Consider the following 18,311-nt stretch of genomic DNA (forward strand, 5'->3'; position numbering starts at 1 on the left):
ACAGGACCAGCTCTCATATCAATGTAATTGAGAGGACGATAGTAAAGCTCAAGAAAAAATCAGACATAAGGGGGTGTCATAAGCACAATACTTGGTGGCTCTTTGGCTAAGGATCTGCGCCTGTGGCTGGAAGGTTGCCGGTTCGTATCCACCGGATGGCAGAGGAATCCTTATCCCTTGGGCCCCTAAAAAAGGCCCTTAACCCCAACTGCTCGAGGAGTGCCAAATAAATGGTTGACCCTGCACTCTGACCCCAAGCTTTTCTCTCTGTCTGTGTGTCTTATGGAGAGCAAATTGGGGTATGTGAAAAGACAAATTCCTAATACAAGAAATTGTACATGGCCAAATAAAGTGATCTCTTAGTACTAACAAAAGGTTACAAACCAAGGAGCTTCGTAGTTAATAGTTACAATAATTGATCCAAAGATCTCATATAGTCATTTCTAGACACCAGGGTATTGGTATAAACAAAATGGCGGGGTATCTTGTAACATACTGCCACAATGCGTTATGTTAAAAAGTGCCGCTTGATGTTGTTTTTAAATACTCTTTCACATGGTTTCCAGTTGTGTCCTCTGGTGTGTGTTCCACTGTCAGTTTTGAAGAAATTTGCTGAATTTTGATACAAGGATTCTGAATACTTGTACCAGGTCCCTTATAGACTATGTTCCTTCAGCCTGTCAGTGTGGACATTTTATTATTCGCCAAAATGTATCTAGTTGGTCTTCTCAGGATTGATCACAGAGCGGGACTATCTTTCCTATAACGTTTTAAAACCAAAACATTTTGCCCTTGTACCTTTTGTTCTCTGTTTAATGTTCAATTCTCAATCCAAACACTTATCGTTCCCTGAATGCCTACCACCTGCAATTTGAGAATCAAATCACTGATGAGCAACTTTACCAAATTTATGTTTGCTATGTTGCCCTAAACGAACAGCATTCGGGAATGACCAAAATGAACAAAGCAGTGTATAAAAACCTATATACATAATTTGTAAAAAAAAAAAGATGTGTAAAATCTTGCTACGATGACGGTTACATTGCTTTATGCGGTCACAAATTCTTGCAGACATACAGATATAGAAAATCCACGATACAGATTGAACAAAGGAAATGAGACACCTCTATGAGAAACTGTTACAAAGCTTTACAAGCAAATTGTAAAACCATAAAAGCAGAAGGTTGAGAAGGAGGTGGGAGATTTACATACCTCCCTAGGAGTATGGGGTTTGCACAAAAGATCCTTTAAATCAAGCTGAAAGCGGGGCAGGGGGTTGGGGGTGGGGGGTCGCCTTCGCTGTTCCTTTAATGTTCTATCTCATGTGTCAGCACCCAGGCTCTGTATAAACAGGGCTCTTGGCACAGAGCACAGTAAAGACTGGACTAAAACGCAGCCTCAGAAAGCCCCGCGCAGAGCTAGTTAAAGTTCTGAAATATCATTTCAGCTGTTACTTTTCCAGGCTTCTGTGGGAGTGGCCGTGATGTCTGGCAGCTGTGCCAGTTTAAGTCCCTCTAGACCCCACCTGCTGATCCAGGCGGCAAGGGAAGGAACCGCAGGCTGTCGTCGCCCTTGTCGGCCCTGACCGTCATCAGGCCACGCTGTTCAGAGGGACTTTGAAGAACAGTGACGGTCACTACGGGAATTCAGGAACTTAAGCGCATATATTACACTACTTATATCTCAGCTTCTACAATGATTATGGGGGGGCTAGACTTTATAAAATGTCCTCCAACATCACGTTTTTACAATTCGGACCTCATTTCTCTGTGTGTTAGCAAACATAATGCAGTTCAGGGCATCTTGCAGCATGTATACCAAATGCACATACCCAAAAAAAAGGAAGTGAACTAGTGACTTAATGGGTGTCAGGGGGATTTTTTAAACAGATAACCAGCTTGTAACCAGCTTGGTTACATAAACTGAGAAAGCTTGCGGAATACGAGTCTTCTCTGACATAAAGAATGCATACTGTACGTACAGTAGCCTCAGGATGTGACAGTTGTGAGACAACTAGAACAGTGCTAACCATCATGTCTCTATTACGAAATCACCTACGAGACAGACAGGCTTAAGAAAAGGCAAATTCCAACAAAAACTTCTGCATTTTCATTCATTTTCGAAATGTTATGTAGACAGACATAAGTAACACCCTAATTCAGAAACAGAAAGAATACATTTACTTTGGATTTATGTGTATGGAAATCAGACCTCAGTGGCTCAGATGCTCTGCCCAGCATTTGGAATAGGAATAATATTTGAAATTCGAAACATTTGCCTTGATTTTTCTATAGATGCTAGCAATAATAATTACTTCATGTGGCCGTTATGCCCCCAAAATGGCATAAAACATAATTCTTGTTTATAATCTCCATGTGTGTGACCTAATATTATCCAGATGAAATTGAACTGCCATCTGCAGATGTATCCAAAGTCCATATTACATGCTGAACAAGAAAAAAAGTCTAAGGTCCCTTATTTTTTCTGCTCAGAAATATTTACAGTCAGTCTATAACTCACATGCTCCTGGGACTTTAACACCCCAAATGCCTTTGTCATTCTCATACAAATCACCAGATGACAGGCAATTAAAATGAAACACTGAGTAAAATGACAGGATCTATAATATCTTCATCTTATGGATATTTGCCTCTCTTAAAGATACTCCTGCCTTTTTTATGTCTGGGAGTCTTTCAAGTACATAGTAGACAATGAATTTCCAGCATCAATCTGGAATTGAACATCAATCTTTCTTATTGAGGATAGTCTCGCACTTTTGTTGTCTCTGTATTGGTATAATAACTCAGAAGTTTTGACTGTAACCGACTGTTCTTTCCAAGTCACTACCTGTTCTGGACTGCTTTACATAAGAATATTTTTTTCTCTCCACCAAACAATTTCTCTATGTTTAAAAAGCTGTGAAAAAACAAAAAGCACTACAAATGCCCCCTTTTGAGTTTGTTAATTTTTTTGCATCACGTCACACACATTTCTGCACACGCAAAAGGGCAATAAAGGCAAAAAGGCATCACACACATAAGAGACAAATGGAATTATGCTTCATTAAACACCACAGTCAAGAATTAAGTGTCCAAACAGATCTACTTTTTGTTTCAAATCATCTGTTAAAGTGTATGGATTCCCCCGAGAAAATCTAACTCTGTTGTGACAATGTAATCAGATTTGCAATTTTGTCATTAGTAATTCAATTTGTAGGAGTGAATGCTAATTTGTATCTCATAAAGCCCACATTTAACTAAATGGCCTTTATAATAACAGTCAAGACATTTTTTCTTTTTTTGTAGATCTTATAATACAGTATTAGTAAACACGAACTAAAATTAGAACATGAAGTCATCATGCAGCTGAATGATTTGTGATAGTCATTTATTTTAATGACACTCTCCACTACCAAAATTAGCTTCTCCACAAAAAAAAATTAGAAAGGTCTTTCCTCTTTTATTTAAAAAGCAGACTTACCAGTAAGCAAGGGAAGGGTGTTCCTTCAGTGCTTGCGTTGGGAGTGCTGGCAGCTTCTTCAAGTCAGCTCTTGTGACTTCATTGCTGTTGGGGAAATTATGAAAAGAAAAAAAATACTCTCAACTATAAGAATAAAACCCACGATATTCAATGTGACCCAACCCAGTTGGCAAACGTCTATAGTTCTACATCTGGTACTCCTTAATGAAATCCAAAGAAAGTATTTTATTAAGAGGAACTTTTTAAAGACACAGGCAACATTATTTGGTCTTTAATGACAACAGTACAGTAGAGATTAGTAAGATACAATCATTTACCTGCTTGAGGACTGATCCTTTTCTGAACATTGGTCAAAATGTAACACTTTCACACAAACATCTTAAAAAAACAAATCAAACGTAGCCCTTTTCAACCGACGTTAATGAATGTGAGTTAATTTTCATTCAAGCAGTTTTTATTATTTAATAAAATGTGTAACAGCTGGCTCCTCCTTGACCAGTCTTCAGTAACAGCTGCAAAGACGCTCACTGCATTCCAGCCACCCACTGTATGACTGAGGCGCTCCAGAGGATACCTCTGAACACCAGTTGGTAGCAACATAAGTCAAACAAAAAGTCTCTTGCTTTAATAGAACCTGCTGGTTTTCTAGGGCAAGGTTAATGGAAAAAAAAGTTTTATTTTTCATTCTGGAACTGTGGGTGAATTCTTAGAGGCACTTCTCCACCACTCTTTGTCACGGTTAGTCAGGAAAGCATGTCAGGGATAGGGCCAGTTTTTGATGGCATTTACCAACAGCACTTATACATTCTCTAACTAAGAATACACTTTGTTGTTTATAAAACAACAAAATAAATTGTTTATAAAATAAATCATGTTTATTTGTAAGAGGTTACCACTTGCAAAGAAACTCACCCTTAAAAGGTGCGTTTTTTCTCAGTACACTATTTCATTTTGATAATTCAAAAAAATAGTTATTGATATTCATTTAAAGCAAATTCACTTTGTAATCTGTTACAATATATGTTTAATATGGATATTTAATACCATAAATATTTGATAATATCAAGGATTGTGCGTTTAAGAGGCAGCAGAGAGGAAGGAATTAAAAGAATTGCTTTAAATATCGCACAATGAAATGTACACCTATTTATTTTAAAGCAGCTCTTGGCCTTAATCCAGTTGCAAATTGGAGGTCTTGTTAAAGAGCAAAAATAGGTTTACCAACTAGTACTGCTCTAGGTTTTCTCAACTTGAATATGTGACCCACTGGTATGTAAAAACAACAGTTCTCTTCCCTCCAAATGTCTAAAATAAATCAAAGGCAAGGGGCAGAAAAAAGAAAGCTTCACAAAAGACAGCTTTGTTACTGGTGCCTGGCTCAATACACTGAAAGGCTTAACAAGAAACCATCTATGAACTGGCCCCCTTATTGTTTCTCAATACAATGTGTGTCCTGTTTCTCTACTTCCAGAGCCTGCCTTCTAACTTTGGGGGGCTTTGTAAGAATGTAGAATCACTTCTTTAAAAAAATAAACGTTTTTCATGGGTGTTGCAAAATAAACACAATTAAAAAAAAACTTTCAAGTTACATTTCATTTCTTGCATCATTACATGCATGTTTTGATATTATATTACATTATATCCAACTTGCTCTTAGTAATAATACACATAAAATATTTTTTTATATAAAATATTATATTAGACCTAAGTCTGCAGGAAAAAGATGTTCATTAATTTGGATTTATTCGATTTGGTTATTTTTTTTAGTAATGTATTTACTGGAAGAGGTACTATAAAGCTTTTCTAAAACACTACTTAAGGTGCATGCAGCTACTTCAGGCAGCTTTTACCAGACATCTGTATTAATGTATTAATGTATCATTTAATATTCCAGCAAGATGGAAAGTGTATGGAGTATACAGAGACATCACATTAAAATCTCTGACTTTCAGTTCAGAAAGCTTTACCTACTTAGATAATTTAATGTACAGTTCTTGCTAATACAAAGATGCAGCAGTCAGATTATTGCAAATCTCAGTTGTTTACAGTAATTACTGCTTCATTTCACCAACACTGTTTTAGCATTATAATTACTGACCGTGCTATTAGAAATGTACTAAAATAGTGGTATTAAAAGGTTTTGTAAGTATATGCTATAATGATAAAAATATGTAAAAGTTAACTTTTTCATTATAAAAACACCACTGGGAATATTTTCAAAGTGTTTCTTTCATGTAAATTAAGCTTTAATCTGTATTTCATATCTCACTATGGTTCACAGGGGAATCATAAGTAACCCACGATTAATTACACATTACACTTCATTGCTGAGGCTTGAAGCCTTTTAACAGATTACAAGCTGCACTTACAAAGATAACCATTTTGACCTTTTTTCTGTTTTTTTCTTTGAAATACTGTTCTTGCTTCTGTGTGCATCTACCACTGCAAAGAAGAACCACTTGAGGCTGGCAGAATAACCTTGGTCAAATATAATCATTATATCCATTTTGTTTTACGTAATAGTTTGATTTTGCTCATAACCTAGTATGAACAAAACTGAAATTCAATCTCATCAGATCAAACTGGATGTAAAAGCTTGTAGGCTGTCTTGCTGGATGAGCAGAGATGAACAATAGAAAATTCCTAAGAATTTTGAAGACCCTGAAAAACTAAACAATGCCAAAAAGACAACTGAATTCCTCTAGTATGACAACTCAGACTCAGAACTTAACAAGAAGAAAACAAAACGAGCCATTTTCACTAAACTTTTCTTCCTCAACGCAGATTTAAGAAAATCAATCAATCCATACACTATAAATGGCATAGAGCAAAGCCCAATGCATTCACTGGGTTTAATAATTTAAAAGACACACAGACACAGCTTGGAAGGAGCATCACCTTATGGATTAATGGATTTGGCTGCAGGGCTTTCAATTTAAGACACCAGCAGATAGCCTTCAATATCAATAAATGGTCTGGACAGCAAAATTCCAGACAGGCCATAAATCATAGTGCCTTGCCAGAAAATAACTTCAGTAAAAGATAATGTTCATCAAGGCAACCAAACTTTATCTGAACAAGACAGAAAGGATAATATAGTTTTAGTGGTAGTTCTGTTTTATTAAAACAAAATAACCTTAAAAAAAACACACTTTACATGTAGTATGCTATAGGTCTTTTTTCATATACAGCCACGTTCTTTTCTGCTTTGCCTTCTTAACCCACAATAAAGGCAAAAATACTTGATAAGATTTCTCCTTAGCAAAACAATCCCATAGCAGCTTAATATTGGGCCAAAAATAAATAGGGCCATGTTAGCATGCTGTACAAATAACTTAATAAAAACCTTGTTACTAAGCAGACATACAGGATATGGATACTGATGAATCATAAATGTCTAAAGTAGAAGGAAATGCCACCCATGGGTTTCTCAGCTATTTTATCATCTCTGCTGAGTAGATTAACCAAGTCAAAATATCCTGCATCACCTTGTTCCTATTTTTTGTACAGGTACCTTCCATTCTGTTTTGCAGGTCGACTTCATTGCATGCAAAAGCCAAAAAAAAAAAAAACCTGCTGTACTGTCATCACAGTTTTGAAAAATTATGAATGCATGCAGAAAGTGTACACTACCGTCAAAAAGATGACATTTATATTAAACTGACATTTTCCTCCAGGTCTTTACTGTCAACAACATAAAAGACCAAAAATGAAAATGCAACCTCTATTTGACATTCTTTTAAATCTGGCTGAATCTTTATTGGAGCGAATGTCATCCTCCTATCTAGATTGTTCTGTATGTGCTTTACAGCACATAAAAAGAGTGTTTTACTAGTAGCTTATGAGTTCTTACGCAGAAGTTGTATTTCTAAGAATTTATATTTCCCCACACAACATATTTCTATGACATAAGAATTCTTAGTAAGAAGGATAAACAGCAACTGGACCAAGCTTCTCAGCAATGCAATCAAAGCCCTCCCCCACTCCTTACTTTACTTAAAACAACATCTCATCTCGCTAAGTCAGACTGAAATAACGAACCAAAGCCCACCACTTCCAGTTATTTTTCCCACACAAGCACACAAGCATCCATCATGCTTCTGAAGCAACTGTGTCTAAAGACTCCAGATATTAACCAGCTTCCCAGCCCTTAAGACTCAGCAACTCAGACAGACTGGGTAGAATACACACCCGTCTGCATCCCTTGTCCTGAAGCCACAGAAATAGCAAGCTATTTTTTTCTGAATTAAAAAGTGCCCCACTAAAATTATTTCCTATCTGGAGAGACAGAGGGTAATCTTAAAAGTAGCTTTGTGGCTGTCTAAGTGAAATATCTACAGGGTACAGATTCACACAACTAAGCGTGTGGTCTAAGAAGAATCTAACTCCCTGAAAGAATAAAATAAACCTTGTTCGAGCAAAAGTTAAAGTAATCATAAAATCTGGTGGAGTTGATCTGAAACCATCTCTTGCAATGCAGGCATGTCACGTCTTCTTTTACACAGCAGTGTTATTGAAGAGAAAACCATGAGAATCATCTTGTGATCAAGAAAAAAATGTATGAAAACAAAGTGCTCTTCTACAGCAAAACGGTAAACACAAATGATAATAGTTTTGCAAATTATTTACAGAGTCCTTGACTCTGTTAGTGTTGTAGCTCTCTCACTTACTATTGAGACTCAACAATCACTAAGTATGAAGTGTTCCTATGATTAACACCATAAAAACTGATGTTGCACTAGGTAAAAGTGTATTGGAAATGATTACATTAAAGTAAAAGAGCATGAAAACATCAGACCCTTGTCCCCCAATGGAAGAAAGAAAAATGTGAACAAAGCTAATACAGCCAAAACATTGTATATTTTCTTTCTACTTTCCAGTGTGGAATGAACCTTTAATTGCCCCAGAAAAAAAACACATCTGTGTACACAAAAATAGATGCAAGGGTTTACCTGAGCATTTGTGCATCTGACTGCTTTACTGTTACATATATAAGAAATTCCCAAAAATAACAACAGCACTATATAGTAAACATAGAAAGACATGATGCTCCTCATTTCAAGCAGTTGCACACTACTTAATAGTTATGTCAATACATATTAATTAATTTTGATAAATTAATATATTAAAGTTTGTATAGTCGATATAATGCTTACATATTGTTAAAGTACTTCATTATCATGCAGTTAAATATATGCATGGGTATGTGCATTGTGTTTTAGTCTAGAAATCCATTCAAATAGAAACAGAAGAAAAAACAGTAGAACAGTGGCATTCTGAAGGGATGGAAGTTAGTATGAGTTCAATTCTATACATCAACCCATTCAGTTTGAAGTCTGCAAGGTCTCTCCTTGTTTGCATTGGTTTTCTCTGGGTGTTCCAGTTACAGAATTGTTTCTGTAGTCTTGTGTGTGTTCCCTGTGATGGACTGGTGTTTGGTCTAGAGTGCAGTCTTGCCTTGCTGCCCTATGGTCTACAGAATAAAATCAGGATGCTGTGACCCTTCCCAGGAATAAGCAACTTTCTTATATTTGATGAATGGATGGGAAGATAAAAATAAAATGTGGCTAGGGTTGAACCTTTTTTGTTTTAAAACCACCTCAGTGATAATATGGGGAAAAAAATGACTTTCACAGATCTTTACGACAAAGACACAACACAAAACATTCTGAGCAAAAACTGTTTCCGTTTTTTACAATCATGTCTTGCTGTTCTTTTTCAGTGTTAAACAGTTATCGAAATGCTAAACGAAAATGACATTCTTAAGAGAATAAGCATTGGAAAACAATAACCTGGGGGGGTCCATGTTTTGCAGCCTCCTGTGGCAGTGCGGCACAGGGCAGCAGTGTAATTTTACACAGTTTATACACAGCAGTCCTCCCCCACCTCTTTCTTTTCTTGCATACCCAAACTTGTTCATTCATGCCTCATGTCTTACTGGTGTTACAAGAAATAGCAGAAGAATTCACTGGGAAACCCCATGTGTGTAACAGAGAATCTAAGCTCTCCACTTTGAGCGGAAAAGTGATGCTAACATAAACAACAGAGGCACTTTCTGTCTCACACTGTTGCAATTTTGCCCTGACACCACTTCATAGACGCTTCCTACGTAAGCATTACTTCTTTCAACGGTTTACAGACAGAACATACCCAGGAGCTGAATGACTCTGTAAGCTTTGTTTAAAAATATGAAAATCTGGAATGGTTTCACACCAACAGCCAGAACACCAGTACTACAGAGTAAAAAAAAAAGGTACTGCATCAAAACTTTGCTGTATCATAAATGTCATTATCCAAATGTCAATGTCCTTTTTTGTACTGTACCTCCAAAGCATTACTTTTTTTTTCTTTTTAGCCTAGAAAATATTTAAAATCAGGTACCTAAATAAAAACAAAAAGAAGAGTTGTGCTTACCTTGTGAAGTCCCCTTTTGCCTCCTGCAGTAAAAACAAAGAAAGTGTTTACCTGAACAGATACTTGTTAAAAATTGTTAGCTTGCAAAGATCTGGCTGTCCCAATAGACAGGGGGCCTATTAGCTTTAAGGTACAAAATAAATCAAGGTAAGCTGCAGTATTTAAACCAGGAGGCCAGGCACTAAAATACCAAGAAATGTGATCTTTTCCATCTGGAGCAAATCCCTGTACCGTTATGACTTGAGACACCCGATATTCTAAGCACCTGCATAGCTCAGTGTGTAAACATGCACTTTTTGCTAATATTAGACTTTCATACCTAACCATAGAGTAATACGCTATTGACCTGCCACATTCCACTCCTTTGGTATGTGACAAAAATTGTATTGACTCTTAATGAGCATTACACTCATCCATTTAAAGGACCCTCATTACCAGCACCTCCCTCAAAACAAAACAAAATTCATTTCATTTTTTACTGCACTTTGCAGACACTGCTACCTAAACACTCTGGTAAGAATATGTTCCTAGAATGATCTTCTTATCTATAGATGTGTACCGGAGAGTACAAATAGTGAAAAATTCTGTCATTGTTCAGAGTTAAAAATAAGAAAACAAATGAAAGACAAAACAAATGTTCTTATAAAGAAACAACATTTACAAAAAAATCAGACAATGACCAATTAAAAATTGTTTTTTACAACTATGACAAAATGAAAAAAGAGAGAAAAGCTCCTATAAAGAGCTAATTTCCTGAACAGACAGATTTTTACAACAATTTTATATCACCTCTCTCCCTTGAGAAAGTGTGCCAAGGTTTAAAAACAATAGAGCTTGATTCAAATGTCTCATTTTGTTTACAATCATGTATTGGAGCCAAGTACTGAACTGGCTCTCATGTATTTTGGGTGAAACAGCTTGTAAAATAATGTATCTGAAAGACGCAGAAACACGATGTCCCATCTGCAAATACTGTAAATGTTTACAGAAATCCATCAGAACTACAACAAAATCAGTGAGTTGTAGTGCTGTTTCATGTGTAACAGTGTCTTCTCAACAGAAGAGTAAACTTAAAATGTTCATCCAAAGGCTAAAGTGAAAATCTCACACATTCAACACTAAGCTAGAAAGATAAAAATATGATCTCTCATTTTATAAGACTGACAGTTCTTTGGAAAATCTTTTGAACATTTTTCATAAGCTGAATACAGATGTGCTCATCTAAAGAAGCCATTGGCACAACATTCTGCCACCAAAGCAACTATTTTCAAACTACCATACAGTATGTGCACTTGATGTCTGTCTGACACAGGACCACATAGATGTCATCCCTTTTCTTACCTGCAAAATGTAGGAAGCCAATTCAAAGACCACTTCACTGTCAACCTCTATGAGTTCCTGAAAAGGAAGAGGAACAGAAACTGAGAAGGACTTTCTAGTCGGCGCTGGAAAGAAATCACCTGCCAGGGTTATTACATAATGAAGTATGAAGGAACCAACTCCTTTCCCAGGTTCTCTTCAAAGCTGATTTAGTGCTGAGTGAAATGGCATGAACAATACAACCCAAGCCCAAGTTGTATATCTCACTCTGGGATATTGTTCTAACTTCAGCATGTTGTGATGCAGTGCTTACTTCAAATCTTCTGTCCGAGTCACAACAGTTGAAACCTGTGTTAGGAGCCATCCCTGCCAACACGATCTCAGTCTAAGTCCATCCATTTTTCAGTATAAGTACAACGTCACAGGGGAGCCGGAGCCTATCTCCGCAAGCAAGATCTACCTGTTTTCTAAGCAGGATACACCCTGGACAGGGTACATCTGTCCATGGCAGAGTACACACAGACACAAATTTGTACACACTCACACCAGGCCTAATTTTCCCAGGAGCCAATTAACCTACCAGTATGTCTTTGGATTGTGGGAGGAAACTGGGAACCTGAAAAAAACTTACGTAAACACAAGGAAACTCAATGCAGATGGCACCTTAGGTCCAGAATTGCACCTGGGGCTCCAGTACTGTCGGGCAGAAATGCTAGCCACTTTGCCATAGTGCTGGTCACTGTCTAAATCACAAGTCCTTAATGTTTTATGCCTATTAAATAACACACACTTCCTTTATTTCCTCAGTAATCGTGCAGAAAGATTCACTTAATAGACATTTACTTTGTAACACTGCATATTACAAAAAGCACAAAATAAGTGTTTTTCCTAGCTATCCTAATTTACTCAAAGCACAGCTCAAATTAATGATGGCTAAAACTGTTTCTAACATAAATCCAAAATCAAAGGAAATTGGAATGTACTGTATAAATGTCAAAATTCTTTTGTACAAGATCAACTAGTGCATAGATTTAAATTTTGGATGAGTTCAACTTCCTACTCCAAGGAAGGAAGGACTGACTCCAATCTTGATTCTCTCTAAAGTTGTTGCCTAAATAGGCAACTTGAATTTAATTAGAAACTAAAAAAAAAATGTTTTAGCCCTTTCACAAAATATATGCTATATATAGCTATTCAAGCACAGAGTTTGTGGCAGCTCTTGAGTTGTATGGAACAATGACCAGCATTTTTTTTTTCAGAAAATCTATCGTGTGACAAAGGCCTCATTTAGAACATTGTGTTCAGCTGTAATTATCATGATAGAAAGAGAAGTCTTGGTCTCAAGGAAATATCACATACACTACAGAGACAGGTAAAAGGAAATCTGTCTTTTTATTGAAGATACAGTAGGTGGTATTGAGGAACTCAAATGAATGCAAATTATATATCATATATATCATAGCTCAACGCTGAAACAAAACTGCATGAAATTCCCAGGGTCATTTGGCTATTAGCACTCAAATAAAAAAGAGTGGTCAAATAAACATCTCTTTTATCTCAGATATTTTTGTAGTTCTGCTTCAGTAAAATTAAAGCAATATGTTGCTAAACCATAAAGACAACATTGGTTTCATTTTAGAATTCCACACTGTCAAGTCTCTATTTTTGCAATTTATTGGAGATAATAGCCACCTATTTCTATATAGACATGTTATTTTAATCTTTGACCTAATGAACTAAAAGGTAAATAAAGATGCTTTGTAATCTAAAACATTTCGATAACATGAGCAGTCTCTAAACCTCTACACATCTAAGATACTGTATTACTTGGCCTGGCCTTAAAACTATACAGCATCTATGAACAAAACAGATATGTTGTCTTACTTGAAGTCACATTTGTTGCATTTGATTAAGGATAAAAACAAATGCTAACAACCCCAAAAAAACACATATACAAAATAATTCATTTCTTCTTCAGTTTTCATAATTCAGTGCCAATCAATCAGACAAAAGAAAAGAACCCTACCAGTGGGTCTGGAGAGACGATGAGATTCACGGTTCCCATGCCAGACAGCCAGACTGCTTCAATAACTCTGCTTTCATACTTTGGTATATTATCACAGCCTGAGAGGCACGGACAATGAGGACCTTGTTCTTTCATCTCTGGGCTTCTGATTTAATTAGCAACAACTGAGCAAGATCGTTTCCCATTTTCAAGGGAGGGAAGGCAGTTTTCACTTAGAGGTTATCAATGGTCACTGAACACCAGTTAAAGAATGCTGCTTGCTTGCCTTACTTTCAGTACATAACCAGGTGTTAAGCACACAAGACAGGCAATGTTCACTACTTTGTGTTTATTTCCCTGTACAGCAAACGAAAGTAATAGAGGAAACGAAAATGCAGATAGATCTTGGAAGTTAGAATGTGGGCTTATATGGTCCAGTGTCACCTTTATAAAAGACTGTATTCTGAAATTTAATTTTGAAGCAATAATGAACATGCTTCTGTAACTGTTTTGGGAAACACAGTCTAGCTTGTGGCTACTCAGGTATATCAGTAGGTGATCACTTCTGCTCCAGTATGCATTGTTTCAATGAGTGCCATTCCAAATTTCACAAACCAGCACTCCCTCTTTGATAAAACGGTGATATCAAGAGATATTGACATTAATTTTCAAGACAGATTCATTTTATAATTACTTATAAATCCTTCCAATCTACCTCTAAAGAAACAATATTCTCCAAATGGAAAACAGGACAGAAAAGCACAGCCAGAAACGGACTTATTAAATGTTCGTTAAACTTTTTTAAAAACCTGTGCCTGTAATTTCTCTGTTTACACTGGCACAGCACACTTAGCATTACTTTCTCAGCTTAATATGTGGGCACGCTCAGTTTTCATCACTGTTATACTGTATGTGAGCAATCTGACTCGCACAATGCTGCACTCTTGTCACAGAAATTCTGATGAACAGAATGGAGTCTCTGAAGTTGATTATAAACTAAAATCATCAAGTATTTTAATATGCTTTACCAGATGTAGACCCCCTGAGTCAAAGGTTGATACATAACAGCAATGGGAAGTGATACCGAATCAAACTGACACAGACTGCCTCTGTCCAAGTGGGGGTTAAAATATATCAATGACAACCTGCAAAAAGGAGCTTAATCGTCTACCACATGTCTGACAAAATTAGAAAATGTGTTTTGCACCATAAACATCAAATGTTTCAGCTGGGTACAAACCCCGACAGTACAGCTAGCTGTCTTAAAAAACTCGGTAGCTCAATACAATATGCAAATCTGCTTTAGTATAGAAAGTTCATACAAAAACAACCAATAGCAAATTAAATAGCACAAAAAAGGCAAAATTCCCCGTCTCTCTGTTTGTAGAGAGTGAGGCACTGGAGATTTGTGTAGGGAAATAAAATTATAAACCTCTCTTGTCATAACATACTAAATAACATTATCGGTAAGCGAAACATAACTCTTCGCTAATGAACTTGTACATTCTTTTCTAACACTAACACTGCCAGTGGCACTTAAGAAAAACGAGAGAAGATTAGATAGAGCAAAACTATACATCATCTGAGACAAGGGTATCCTTATCATTGCAAGATGATAAAGAACTTGTTTGGCAGGAATCTTTAAATTCTTAATTCATGAATATTAAAAACACAATTTCTTCCAATGTTGGTGCTGGAGGCAATCCATTACAAAAATGTTTCTTCTTAATTCATGAGGGGACATTAACATTTTAACTTCCTTGTAATAAAACAACAAAAGTGATGTTCTGTATGCCAAAGTGTTATATCACACACATAAAAAAACTTTAATGTTTTATGCCATTTCAGTACTAAAAGTAAACTACACTTAGCAAAATTACTACTGGTGATACAAACACCATACACCTTTAACTATCAAAACACTCATTTTGACTGCTGTTTTAAAAGGCTTAAACTATTGTTTTCTATTCTTTTCCTTGTAAGATGTCATTCTAAAACAGACGACATTAACAACTGTAGTAAGTTAAACATTGTACTGAAAACTGAGCTTGAGCTTGAGCTTGGCTGTAGATGACTTTCTTATTTTTCCCCCTTCTGATTCACTGGCAATTAAATCACAACTGCAGGTGTCAGAACAATCTCATATCTAAACTTTATCATGAGTTATTTTTATGCTTGCCTAGGCCTGACTCATTGCATCTCCAGATTCATCTTGTGATAAACTCACAAGTTTACTTCAGGACTTGCAGTGAAGTATAAGATTCTCTCTTTCGTAATAACTGCTTCCCGATTATTTTGTAAGCAGATGTACAAAATAAGCACACAGAAATGCATCTGAAAACAAAAAGCGGTCAAAAAGGACATCCTAGTAGACCTAGCATTGGAATATGTATGTATGCAGTGTACTCCACATGTAATCATATTTCAGATGACAATGGGAAACATCACACAATAGTAAGATTTACAGATTAGAAAACGTTTCTTGTTTTAAAAAAAACTCAAAATACTAGTGCAACCTTAACAGCATTTGACAAAACAAAGTCATATTTGTCATAAATAATTTAATTCCAGAAAATGCAAGGGTCTAATTTATTTATCATTCTCTTAGTACAATATTCTGTAAATCTTCCTCTGGCAGGGATTGCACTGAAAAAAAACCTCCCGTAGCATTCTGTGAGGTTCTGGAACTTCAGTGAGGGTGTTTGTTACCATTCCCCTAGGCGAAATACTATAGATCTAGCTCCTTCAGACTTTTTAGTTTCCATCTGTGAACCACAAATATTTGACTGAACTGAGGTCTGGAGATTGACATAATTGTGTGTGTAGTTAACCACTTTTTTATTTTGGATGTATACTTCAGAGCACGCTCTGCAGGAATTGTTGTTTTCAGACACGACTGAACTTCTTGGCAGAGGGAACCAGGAGTTTGGCCAAAATGCCCTGGTACATGTGAGGGTTCATGTGATTCCCTTTATCTTGAATTGTTGCCTTTGGATTCATGGTTAACTTCTGAACCACTTGTTTCATGGCCTGAGATGGCAGATACTCATGGATACTCTTCCTAACAGGTTTGCTTTTGTTCCAGTAGCCGGATGTTTTAATAATGGAGAAACAGTGAAATTATGTAGATTCAACTTTTTATGGATTATTTTGTAGCCTTTACCCAACTCATGGAGGTCAATGATCATTTGTCCACAGTCTCTGGAAAGGTCTTTAACCTGAACCACGACGATGCATGCTACCATTGAATGTCTTCTGTGATACTTCCTTTTATACCCCAGGGAACAGGAAACCTCAGGAGGCCTTCTACAGTATATAATTCCAGAGAGTTCCCCTCCACTTCCAAAGAGCAGGATGTTATTGTGGATTAGTTTTCGTTGGATTTTATTTAAAGGATTACCATGAGGTATGAATAAATGTGACATAAATGTGATCACATTTACTTTCTGACATTCAAATAATTATTTATGACAAATATGACTACTCCATGGAATGTTACTAAGATTATTGTATAATGTTTTTTTTAGATTTTTAATGTATTTATTACATAACTCATTCTTTTAAATGATCATAATGTAAATATCAAAACCTATCAATGAGTGGTGCTGCAAGATAAGAATGATATCATTTATTACAACCAAAAGCAGATTTTTAACAGTGCATAACAGTATACCTAAAGTTTGTATATTAAGACGACACTTTATTCTATTTTAAAAGCAATTCTCTATGTTACTGATTAATCTGTAATAGAAATGTTATTCAATTATTACTTTTTATTTTTTTAAATAACTTAAATAAGTAGATATTACAATTCTTAGTAGTACCTGCAGGTCAACCTTAAAAGTAATCACAACTCATTTTTAAGTTGTGTTGGGCCACCATGTACTGCCAGTACACCCTGTATATGAACCATGGCATGTCTACCAGCATCTGGTATTCTGTTAGTGGGATGCTTCAATCAGGTACTTCATGGCTAATGGAGATGGAAAAATTGTCCCCCTTTTTATCTCATAAATGCTTGATTTGGTGCAGTGACTCAGGTGACTGAGAAAGCCTGGATATATAGAAAACAACAGTATCATGCTCACGCATGCTCTGTGAATGGTGGCATTATCATTCTGGAAGACACCGGAGGTGTCTTTACGACAGGAAAGAAATGCTATAACATGGGGTATAGACAATCACTCAGTACCTTTAGGATTGATTATCATTGACCTTGTCTTCCACAATATTATGGAAGCACCAGAGCCCTTCACTGTTGGAAACAAGCTCTCAGGCCTGTAGAAATTGTAGAGTGTACAGAAATTGTAATGTGCACTTGTCAGTTTGTTAAGATGAAGATGATTCATCTGACTGTATTACATTTCTCCGTTGCTCGATAGTTCATTGCCCGACCTCTTTGTACCATTTGTATCTGTGCTGTTTGTACACATGCAAACATGCATTTGCAGGTTTTGATGATCAGTTTGTGCACAGCAACCCCAAAATGCTATTGCTCTGTGAAGCTCTCTGCAGACTGTTTGTGATTAAACTGGGCTGCTCATACCTCTTGTTTAATTTGCAGTCAGCTGATCTACAGTTGCTCACCTGTTTTACCTGCACTTAGAATTAATGGACACACACAATGCTGGAGAATGTTTTTCCGTCCATTGTAGCCCTTTGCTGATGATATCTTTCCCTTCAAAGTTCTACATTGACATCATTTTAGACAGTGTTGCGTGTGAAACACCAGGGATCTTGCTGTCTTTATCATTGAAGCTCCTGACAAATGCACCTCAACAATCACTCCTCTTTTAAAGTCACTGAAGTTGTGCAGTCATGCTGGCCTTAACCAGGCCTCTACAGCATATTTATACGTGAACCTAAGCATGCTGGCATGTCATTTGCTTAATTAATGCATGAGCCACACCTGTGTGGAAGTCTTTGTTTTCAAGATATTTGTGTACCCTTATGTGGCCAGGAGTTTCCATTTTGTATATATCCATTACCTGTATATAATGGATGGATGGCAAGACCTCAACTGGTCTGACATTGTTAATGTAACACTTCATTTGAGTTTGTATTCATTAACAGCCTAACAATTTCCATGTTC

The 18,311-nt window shown here is 36.4% G+C and overlaps 1 protein-coding gene across 14 annotated transcripts in view; it reads right to left on the reverse strand.

Moving 5' to 3' along the window:
- Window positions 1-18,311, reverse strand: part of frmd4a (FERM domain containing 4A) — a 283,776-nt gene that overhangs the window by 49,015 nt on the left and 216,450 nt on the right. For all 14 annotated transcript variants that reach the window (XM_088647131.1, XM_088647132.1, XM_088647133.1 and 11 more), the window contains 3 exons: window positions 11,236-11,292; window positions 9,895-9,917; window positions 3,481-3,564 (listed from right to left, as the gene is read on the reverse strand). In XM_088647131.1, the coding sequence (XP_088503257.1) occupies window positions 3,481-3,564; window positions 9,895-9,917; window positions 11,236-11,292 (164 nt within the window). The remainder of the gene's footprint in view (window positions 1-3,480; window positions 3,565-9,894; window positions 9,918-11,235; window positions 11,293-18,311) is intronic.

The sequence above is a fragment of the Lepisosteus platostomus genome, chromosome 9, assembly GCF_059453375.1.
Source record: "Lepisosteus platostomus isolate fLepPlt1 chromosome 9, fLepPlt1.hap1, whole genome shotgun sequence".
NCBI lineage: Eukaryota > Metazoa > Chordata > Actinopteri > Semionotiformes > Lepisosteidae > Lepisosteus > Lepisosteus platostomus.